The sequence below is a fragment of the Lactuca virosa genome, chromosome 5 (genome assembly GCF_052849685.1).
Source record: "Lactuca virosa cultivar CGN04683 chromosome 5, Lactuca_virosa_CGN04683_v6, whole genome shotgun sequence".
Classification (NCBI taxonomy): Eukaryota; Viridiplantae; Streptophyta; class Magnoliopsida; order Asterales; family Asteraceae; genus Lactuca; species Lactuca virosa.
Genome location: NC_136430.1, coordinates 317,416,000 through 317,427,449, shown reverse-complemented (window position 1 = coordinate 317,427,449; position 11,450 = coordinate 317,416,000). Strand labels below are relative to the sequence as shown.

Here is an 11,450-nt window from a genome sequence, read left to right as displayed (position 1 = left end):
ATGAACACGATAAATATCAAATCTGGGTTTGTTCTTGAAATGGAGGTTGAAGATAGAAGAGCACAAGAACCAAGAACATGAAATTGTTTTTCAATTCCAAATAGAAGCATATCATCTAGTGTGTGTATATGTGTGTATGTGAAATTGTATGGATATTCTTGAGGAATAAGACGATCAGGAGAGAGAGAGAGAGAGAGAGAGAGAGAGAGAGAGAGAGAGAGAGAGAGAGAGAGGGGGTGGGTCCTCTAAAATAAATAAATAAATATAAAATTTTAAAAAAATGAAAGAAAAATGAAAAATAAATACCCCAAGGGTATTATAGTCATTTCAATTTTCGGAGGGACTATTTGCACATACAAACTACTCCAAAAGGACCACGAAACCAAAAAAGTCGTGGTTTGGACCAAAACCCCCAAAAAATGCATACCATAGGGACCATTTTTGCAGTTTTGTCTTTTTTTAAATGAAGCCAATATTACAGCTCATCAAACTAGGCCCAAGCTCAGCCTGAAAACAGCAAACGACTGGAGTGTGACACTTGGCGATGACATTCTCTTTACGATCGCTTCCATGTTCCGGAAGCTTCTTTACAATGGCACGATGAAATGCACCTCCTCCAAATAATTCTCACGAACCCTACCTCCCTGAAAATCCCCAAAACTCTTTCAATCTTCGATCAATCAAAATCAGTGTGTTTAAATTTATAGTTAGCGGCAAGAACGAAACAAACGATGTCTCACTTTGGCCGATCAGGACCGCCGGATATTTCCGACACCTACTCTCTCCTCATTCTTAACATTAGTTTCCGTAAGTCTTCTGATATTCATGTTGCTTGTGCTATCATCGTCTTAAATTTCTTCGGTGTTCCTTTGGTAATGTTACTGATTATTTTTCAAGAGAAAAGAATCGTTAGTGTTTGGATTGATTGTATGCGTGTATATACAGGGACGACGGCTGACGATCTGTTCCCGCTTTTTGATAAGTACGGAAAGGTTGTTGACATTTTCATCCCCAAAGATCGAAGGTATGTTGTATAATGTATATCCCCGTCTTCTGTTTTTATATCGTCTAAACCGTAAGGTCTCTTATTCATGGAAAAGTTGATGGAAGGATAAAACGAAGATTAAAATTGTCATCTTCCCAATCCCAACCCTAAAACTATAGCAACTATTTACTACTTACTATCATCTTTTTGGATTAGGACTGGTGATTCCCGTGGCTTTGCGTTCGTTCGTTACAAGTATGCAGATGAAGCAGAGAAGGCAGTAGATAGGCTGGACGGTAATTAATAATCATGCGTAGAAGGCAATGTTTCTATCATTAGGAGAAAATACATTCTGGAATCTCCTTGTAATCGGCTGTTTCTGTTTCCTTTTATGCTCTTATCAGGAAGAGAAGTTGATGGCCGAGAAATCACAGTTCAGTTTGCTAAATACGGACCCAATGCAGAAAGGATGTAAGTTTATAGGTTTCATATTGTTCTGGTATTATCTTATCTTATCGTGCTACACTATCAAAATGGCAAAACTTTGGCATGAAATTAATGGGATCCTCACTTGTTTTTTTGCCAACTTTTTGCTATACCTCCAATTAAGTACAAGTATTCTATAAAGTGGCAAAACGGGGAACACTACAAAGTAGAAAGGAATCTTTGGTAGTGGATGGGCATTTTTTACAAGATAGTTCTGTTAGATTGTTCAGGTTATAGGTAGCTGGGGAGAGTATCTGTTGTGAATTGTGATTTGTCTAGCAAACCTCTTAAACCTTTTTCTTCATTTTGATGTTATTTTGGAAAAAATTAATCATTCATAGAGTAAATTGTTTGATTTCATTCTCAAAGTTGGTTTGTAGCATTTTATTTTCCTTGCAGTCTAGTCTAGAATCATTTTACTTTATTTTGACTTAGGAATGTTTGTTAGTTTATGTTGATTATATTTGCAGTCATAGAGGAAGGGTGATTGAGAAGTCTCCCAGGGGTAGAGGCAGGTCCAGAAGTCGTAGTCCTAGACAAAGGTTCTTTCTTTCATGATTCATCCATCTTTTATATTATTAAGATCACCATGTTATGTAAGATGTTGATGATGGAAGTTTGTTTTGTGATGCAGATACCATGATGATGATTATTATAGGGACAGGGACAGGGAGTACAGGAGAAAAAGGTATGATGATATTGATGATAGTAGGGAAAGGGGTTGCAGGTACCATGGAAGAAGCAGGAGTCGTAGCTATACCCCTCACAATCACAACAGGAGTCGTTATGATGATGAGTATTTCAGAAGGAGTCAGTCTACTGAAAGGTTTCACATATATTTTCAATATACTATATGATTTCTCCTTCTTATATATATATATATATATATATATATATATATATATATATATATATATTCTTTTTTGATGATTTGCCTTGTGTTGGTGATGCAGCCCTGGTCCCCACACCCGTTCACCAAGCCATAGTCTTGATTCAAGGAGCCCATCACCACCACCACCACCGCGTGTTCATGATGAGGTGAGTTTCTGAGTTAGAAATTGGGTTAATGACAAGAAATAAATTTGCTGTTTAGGTCACTTATATATATTGGGGTGGATTTCAATGGGATAAATTTGTATTGAATCCTACCACTCTGGAGGAATTTGTTCACTGACGTCTATGTTATTTATTTAAATCCTAAGCAAAATACAGTTATATTTCCATGTGGATGCCATGTCAGCAACACATGGACATAAGTGGACCATATAGGATTCAATATTGATTTTGTTTTATTGATTTACTGAGTCAGTATTATTAAAAGAGCAAATTGAGTAGTAGTGACATAAACCCTTAGAAAGAAATGTACCCAGTTACGTTATTCTTATTTGATTTTATGCAGGAGTGATAGGTGATAAAAGGTGTCCTCTTTTGAATGCATGCATGTTGGTGGATTTTTGGTAGGAAGGATCGGATCCCTCCATGATTATAGTGATCTGTAGGAGGTATTTTCATCAGTATTATGATATAAGAATGATTTGTGTTTGTGGATTGTAGTGTTTGTTATTACTCACTTACCTCAAGTTATTGTTGACATGAAACCAATGCCATATTACCATTCCCTCTATGCCATGGTTGTTTAATATTTAGTTAGTTTTTGTCTGGATGTTGTGATTTGGTACTTACTTGACATGACACTGGATTTTTATAGTTAAGATCGGGAAAAGAATAAAGAAAGATAGTTTGGGGTCGATGGCTATGATGATGAAAAATGTTACCTGTTGTTCCTTCTGGGGTATAATCTCTAGATTGAGACCAATGGCTGTGATGATGATGACGATGATGATATTGTGACCTGTTGATGCAGTCAGTGAATAGTCTGTAGAATGCTCTTTTTGCAGGGCATACCATGCCTGCGCTTCTTCACGTTTAATCAATAATTCTGTCTAGTGATTAAAGTAATGAAACATTATACTTTCTTTCACTGTTTAAAACAACCATTTTTTGCCTGGTTTTTGTACAGAAAAACACAATGTACATTCACCGTTTTATCGATGGAGTGTTATCTATACTACTTTATAATGCATCTAAATGAGGACCCACAAAATTTTAAGACAAAGTCTTAAAACAAGGAGATAAAATCCTATCCATTAAATTAAATTCGAATGGCTAGATTTAATACATGTTGGTAATCCATGTCAAAGAAAATAAGCCAATGAGAAGATAGCCACCTAAAAAAATCAGCTTATAAATATATATTCTCAACTTTTTTAACCCTAATAAACTTTTTACAAACTCTGGAAACCTCTAAAACCCTAATTCCTCTCATTGCCACCACCATTCCGGGCGTTGGTTATCACCGACCGGCACCATGATAGAGCTTCTATAACTTACCATTACCCAGTGGCCAAAAATGCTCTCACTGTCAACATTGTTTTCCATGGCGTTCATCTTCCATGGCTGCCTCCACTATCGTTCACAAGCACACTGATCGCTGTTTAGGACCGCCACCACCATTTCCACTCTCTCTCTCTCTCTCTCTCTCTCTCTCTCTCTCTCCTTGTGTGTGTTTGTGTTTATAAGTTTGTATATATTTTGTGAGCTTGATTTTATGTAAATTTTTGTATTGATCTTGTACATGAGATTTTTAGGATCTATGTTTTATTTGTACAGATCCTAGTAAAACGATTCTTTGATCTTTTTTTGATTGAGGGTCATATGTTTTTGTATATATTTATTTTTCGCTTATATGTTAGTTTAGTTTTCTCTATGTATTCAAACTTTATTTGAATGAGGATAATGGGTTGGAGGATATACTAATTTATATTTTCGTATTGTTCTCATATTTTTTAAGGTTATATTTTTATTGTTTTGGTTGGTTTATTTATCTTTTTAAATATGTTAGTTGTAGTTTATCTCCTAATTACAAGGAAATATAAAATCTATTGATTAACTCTGCTTTTAGTCGACTATAACATTGACGTGGAAAACTCATTTTGATGTAGAAAATAGGTTTAACACAAGTTATAACTATTAAAAATAAGTCATTTGTTTTGAAATATATACTAAAACAATTTGAATTAAATTTCTTTTAATTTCTATGTTTTTTGGCATGCGACAAAACAAAAAGAGAAAAATGTAGGTTTAGCTGAAAAAGTTAAATCCATATTACTTTATTATTATTTTTTTATAAAAGTATATTACATCTTTTCATAAATTTATTTATTTATTTTTTGTAGGAAGATGTCATATAGCCAAATTGAAAATCATAGATATATATTTGTTTGATATATGAAGTCCTCATATGACGGTTTACACATAGAAAAGCATTTCATTGTAAAAAAGAGTTAAAAAACTTGAGGTGTTGAGAAAATATATAGATTTTAATATCTTTGAATAATATGTCTCTAAAACATTAATCAGTTCTCAAGAAACTCTAGCAAAAAAGTATTACAGCTGTCACTTCTTTTTGAAAGCGGTCAAGGACGTGTCTCATCACATATAGGGTTGGAACTTGGAATGGCCGTTATAGTATGCTATTAGGCTAAAGGGAGTGGGGTGTCAAGAACCCTTGCTAAACATGTTAAGCCCAAATGCACACCACCCCCTAGCCCCCGCTAAGGGGAATGCTAAGAAGAATTCACCAAATCTTTAACGAGAGGAGAGAGAGAGTGCTTGATTCTCATTGGTGAAAATTAATTCTAGTGGATTTAACATTCAAACAAAATTCAATTCCACCCCTTCCTTTTTATCAATAAATCCGATTTTTACACCCATTCAATTAAAAATTCAGCTTTTTACTAACTTTTTTTTATTAATAAATCTAATTTTTACCCCAATCTAAAACTTCAAAAATGGTCCCTGTGGTTTCCGAAAATATCAAGTTTAGTCCCTAAGTTCAAAAAACCTCACGGATCGTCCCTGTGGTTTCAAAACTTTTAATGTTTAGTCCTTCCGCCTAACTCCGTCAGCTTTCTGCCGTTAAGTGAGGGGCATTTTCGTCATTTCAATACCCAAGGACCATTTATGAGGTTTTCTCTATTAAAAAAAAAGAAAAAATATAATTATTTAATTAAAGGGCCCCACCTCTCTCTCTCTCTCTCACTTTTCCTTCCTCGCCTATTCTTCTTCGCCGGAGCTAAAAACAAACAACAGTTCTCTTGTTTCACTTGAAGCAGGTTCCAGCCACCCGATCCTTGTCATTCTCGTTGATTGTTGTGTTTGTTAATGCCTCTGGAAAGGGTGGAGTTAGGTACCGAGTCTAAGTACAAACAACGTTGATGGATTAGGCTGAGGAAAGTTGTTCGCCATCACCCCTTCTTTGAATTGGGCTACTCCGACAGTGAAACTCGAAGGGAGGGGGCAGCTGCAGTCGCCAATCAAAGTAGGGTGTTTGGGGGTTGAGCTTCGACGGGAAAGGTGGAGAAGGGGTTAGATCTGAGGCAGCAGTCCCCATTCTTCTGCTTCGTTTTTCCGGTGAGCCAAGGTTGGAAGGGGTGATGGCGAACAACATCGATTCTGCTTAAAAGAGTTGTTGAATTCTCTCCCTAACGGTTTCTCTTCTTCCTTGTTCGAAGATTATTGGAGAGACCTGCTCTCGCCAGACCGTCGCCACCACCACCGGAGGAGCTGCCTCTCTATCATAAATTTGTAATGCTACCCTCCCTTGGAATCAACTAAATTCGATTCTGCTAGTATCATACAATAAACCATTTCCTATGAATAGAAAAGGGAATGGTTGATTCTAGTGTCATGGGGTTTTTCAGTACAGATTGTAAATGGAAAATGGAATCCCCTGAACGATTTGATACTATTGTGGTGTTAAAGAAGGAAGATAGTCTTAACCTGATAAATCCTTGTGAACCCATCAAAGTTTTTGATGAAGATGATGAAATATGAAACAGATTGAATAAGGATTTGAAAGAATGGTAATCAGATTATGTTTTTTTACCTGATACCCAATTGGAGATTAAGCATCTCGATCTAATTCTATGGTGTCCTTGTACAACATTTATCGAGATTCCAATTTTGTTAAAAATGTGTTTGTTGGTGTGAAATGTATCTGGGTTTTTTTTACGAAGAAGATGATCGTGTGTATGAGAGAGAGAGAGAGAGAGAAGAGAGAGAGAGGCCCTTTTATTAAATAATTATATTTTTTTTTCTTTTTTTTAATAGAGAAAACCTCATAAATGGTCCCTGGGTATTGAAATGACGAAAATGCCCCTCACTTAACGGTAGAAAGCTGACGGAGTTAGGCGGAAGGACCATTTGTTAAAAGTTTTGAAACCACAGGGACGATCCGTGAGATTTTTTGAACTTAGGGACTAAAATTGATATTTTCGGAAACCATAGGGACCATTTTTGAAGTTTTGTCTTTATATTATATTAATTGTTTGTGGTTTAAAAAAATAAAATGTGTTTAATATTTGTGCACCAAAAAATGTTTGTATATTTAAATAAAGTAATTTAATTAAAAAAAATATATTTTATTTAACATTAAATAAAAAATGTTTGTTTATTAAAATAAAGTAATCAAATTAAATTAGAAAAAAATAATAATAATAAAATGGAATGCTAGGAGTTTTACGACTCCCTACCAAATGTTAAGTTTAGGTGTTAAAGGGAGAAAAATGAAGTGACACTCAAAAAACTGACGTGACAAAGTGCTAAGAGTGTTACCATTCCCCTTAGTCTTACTATGGTGTGTAAAAAGTGGATTTGAGTATTAGTAAAATAGAAATAAACAAATGAACGTAATTATTGTATATGGAAAAATATAAACGAATTTAATAAATGTAATTATTGTTTCTATCAACTTAATATCATAGTTTTATGAAAAAATATAATTGAATTTAGTAAGTGTAATTATTGTATATTGTTTAAAATAATAAAAGTCACGTAGCTATATATTCCTTTTAATTGGTTTTGTTTTTATTTTTCCTTTTTAAATATAAAATATTTTTTTGTTTACATTTAACAAATAAACCCAATGTTCGTATAAAATTTCACAAACGAACTATTTTAGATGTTTTTATAGCATAAATTTATAACTTTTAATAGGTTGAACCTGAATGTCGTAACCGTTATAAAAAAGATGATGTCAAGTCTATCCTCTATATATGAATTAAAATATCATAACGATTGATTAAACTGTAATACTATTATAAAGAAATATTTAATTTTTATCATTTACAATGTTAATTTATAACTTTAGAAAATGTTATAACTCTAATAACATTTCTATTAGAAAAAGTAATTCAATTTCAACAGAGATTCAACTCAAGTCTTAGACACTCAAAAAACTCTTGTTTATTCCATACAGGCAAAGACCCTATTTATAGGCTCAAAAGAGCCGGTTACATAATTGAATTACAAACATATTTACAATATAGTCTCCTAGACTATGGAGGGTTACACGCTTTATCTCACATCTTACAAACTTTACATCATAATCTAGATGTCACACTATACCTTAGTGACATATGACGTATAACCTGGCGATAACGACAAATACCAACAAATAAGATAATATACAAATTATAAAATACATCCTCACTCACCCCCCCCCCCCCCCTCTACTCTAATAACATTTCTATTAGAAAAAGTAATTCAATTTTGTCATTTACATTGATAGTTTTTGATATTTTAAAAAATGTTTCTCAAAAAATATAAAAGATAAAAACTCATTAGAAAAAAGAAAATGTCAACAAATATCGTTGAAAATGAAAATTTATTGAATAAAAATACTTGCTTAAAATAGTTGTTATGTTATAATTTTGGCGCAATCATTTAAATCATAAACAATAAATTAAAAAGAACTTTCTAAAAAAAAGTAAGAGTGTTTAAATTTTTCTGAAAACTAATAAAATATATAATTATAACACACAATATCCACAACTTGGTGCATATTTGCTGCCCCACTAGTTATAAATAAATATATGGATGTTTTAGTTCGGTGGCTGAATCGACAAAATGATGAAACTATGTTGTTCTTTTATGTATTTCACCCTTTTCTTAGAAATGTACAATGCAGAAAAATGTTTTTTTAGCGGTCGCAAGAGGTTTAATGAATCACTACAGAAAATTGTCAAGTTGGGAAATTTAAAAAAATAAATAAAAAAGATTTGGTGGCTTTTATAAAATTTACCCTTTGACTTTGTGTCATTTTGCAATTGAGATGTTAATTAGGGGGATTGTGAAAAAAGTGAGCACAGAATAGAATGTGAAACCTATCTACCTGAGGTTGGCTCTAGGACTCACTGAATAGTTCCTGTGACGTGGTAGTGGCAGCAGGAGCGAAGCTTCAACATATGATTTGGGGGCCGAAAATATAATATGTATAAAAATCGGCGAGCAGGGGGGGCCACCGCCAAAATTTTATATTTTTTGGTCTAATATGTATAAATTGAAAGTATAGGGGGCTATTTGTAACGAAAAAAATGGGGGGGGGGGGGGGGGGGCCACAACCCTCCCTCGCCCTAATAAAGCTCCGCCCATGAGTGGCAGGGTAGGGTAACAAATGTGGCATCATTTGTTTCTGGTTTAATCTTTTGCGCATAATGTGTTTTGTTTTGCATCTTGCCATTAAGTTGTAGGAATGTATCTCAGTATCTTGTGGCTTGTGGAGGCGTATCATGAAAAACAGTTAGCTTACATTGTGTTTAGTTGTGGAAAAATGGACCGTTTTCCGGAAAACTTTTTCAAGAAAAATGAGAATTTTGAAAACGTGTTTAGGTCGTCTATTTTTCTGAATTTTTCCGTTTTCTAAAATTACAAAAAAGTTGAAATTTTTTGGAAAACCAATGATTATTGTTTTCCAAATTTTTTCCAAAATATAAGCATACACCCACTCCCACCTCTATCCAACTCTACCTTAACACCCCCAACCCACCACACCCCTACCTACCCACACCCACACTCACTCACTCCCAAGCCCACCCCTACACCCACAAACACACACACACACACACCCACAAACATATACCCACACCAACACCCACCCCCACAAACATACACACCCACACACACACCCACAAAACACACAAACATCCACACACCCACAAACACACATACACCCACCCACCCAACACCACTACCAGAATCACCGACCTACCATCACCATAACCACCATCACTACCCTATCACCAGCATCGCCACCACCGTCGCCGCCATCACCACCACCAACACCACCATCACCACAACTGCCACAATTGTCGCCGCCACCACCACCGCCTGTCATCACCACCATCGCCGCCACCACCACCGTCGCCATCATCGATACTACCACTGCCCGCCGACGCTGCCCCCACCCCTACCCTACCACTGCTACCGTTTGCTAAAAATAAAAACCGATAGAAATAGACAAATCTAAACACGTTTTCTAATTTTCTAAAACTGAAAATAAAAAATGAATAAGTTTTAACTAAACGTGTTTTCTAAATTTGATGAAATCAATGAGACAAAATTTAATATTTAACTTCTCCTCTAAGGTGGGCCATGTACATCTGAAAGCATTCAGACCACTTCAATACATGTAATTGTATTTTTCCCTTTAAACAAAGGTATACTAAAGATAATATTTATATCATCACTATATTTCTTCTTTTTTAAAAGATATTAATTATTTGCCTCTTTTTGAGTTACAGAAACATTCTTTTTTTTGTCGGCTGTTGATTGTTTACAAGAATATGTCAAAAGCAGCAAAGCAGGTTTGAGAAGTTTGTTCTTTTCTGCATGGATTGTTTTATTTTATTTTATTTAAAAGCAGCAAAAATAAATGAAACTACATTGCTATTTCTAATTTAGTGTCTTTTTGTGAAGGCTATTTGTGTCCAAATACTAAAATTAGTTCGCATGATTGGCGCATCACCTCAGCTTCTTGAAATTTTTGCAGATCCACCTACCGGAAGCGAGATCCTTCTGATGTAGTTCCTTTATATATTTTTTCGTATATGTTATTATTTTAAAAAAAGTGGAGATTCTTTTTTACCCTTTTTATGTTCATTTCTTTTCAATAGGTTGTGCAAACACCAATAGATGGGGCAATTCTTTCATCTGATTTGATAGCCAATGTTATATATATATATATATATATATATATATATATATATATATATATATATATATATATATATATATATATATAAACTTAGGTTATTTTGTTTTTATTAAATATTGTGTGCCAGAATGCACAGATCTGGACCAACGGATGAAATCAATCAATGGACATGATTTGAGAGTGTATGATATTACAATGTGGTAACATGTACCATATAATCATACGATTTTTAGCAAAAGGGCATTTTGGACAATTAACTACATTTATAAAAGGAAATTTTTGGATTTTTAGGGATGATTAATTCTCCTAATTTAAAAAAATCTGAATTTTTTAATTAATTCAATTTCAATTTTTACCGATTTTATTCTGTCAGAATATTTTTTGTTAGAATGATGCTTTTTCAGAATTTTATTCTAATAAAATATTATTTTGTTAGAATGATGCTCTTTCAGAATTTTATTCTAATAGAATATCATTGAAGAAAAACAAAATTCTTGAATCAGATGTTGAAAAATAACAAACATTCTAATATATTCTTATACATCCGAACTTAAATACAAATTCATACATATTCTTACAGACTAAAATCATTATACATTTTAATATAATTATACATATTCTAAAAGAATATCAAGATCTTCAACGCCTTCTTCCAACCATTCCTATCACAAATACAACAAAAACTAATAATTGTTAAAACATGTTACTTGCAATTAACTATCACTTAATATATTCTGGTAGAATACATATAATACATTCTGGCATAATACATCGATTTTATTCTGGTAGAATACATTCTGATAGAATACATAGAATACATTCAAAAGTATTGTATTTACTGCTAATATAATTTTAGATTTCAAATATACAATAACGATGGACAATAGAAATTGGAATTCAAAATCACAAATTGGACCAAAATAA

The 11,450-nt window shown here is 33.6% G+C and overlaps 1 protein-coding gene across 2 annotated transcripts; it reads left to right on the top strand.

Moving 5' to 3' along the window:
- The first annotated feature begins 520 nt into the window (after nucleotides 1-520).
- LOC145116371 (serine/arginine-rich splicing factor SC35-like) lies at nucleotides 521-3,511 on the top strand. Of its 2 annotated transcripts, XR_013712043.1 has the most exons (9): nucleotides 521-807; nucleotides 946-1,024; nucleotides 1,202-1,281; nucleotides 1,390-1,456; nucleotides 1,942-2,013; nucleotides 2,106-2,297; nucleotides 2,425-2,509; nucleotides 2,871-2,973; nucleotides 3,180-3,511. XR_013712043.1 is itself a non-coding variant. In XM_079052712.1 (8 exons), the coding sequence occupies exons 1-8, from the start codon at nucleotides 732-734 to the stop codon at nucleotides 2,874-2,876; spliced, it is 657 nt and encodes a 218-aa protein (XP_078908838.1). In that variant the 5' UTR covers nucleotides 521-731; the 3' UTR covers nucleotides 2,877-3,110. The 2 variants fall into 2 exon arrangements, 1 of the variants encoding a protein (XP_078908838.1); XM_079052712.1 differs by lacking the exon at nucleotides 3,180-3,511 and having other exon boundaries at nucleotides 2,871-3,110.
- The last annotated feature ends 7,939 nt before the right edge of the window (nucleotides 3,512-11,450 follow it).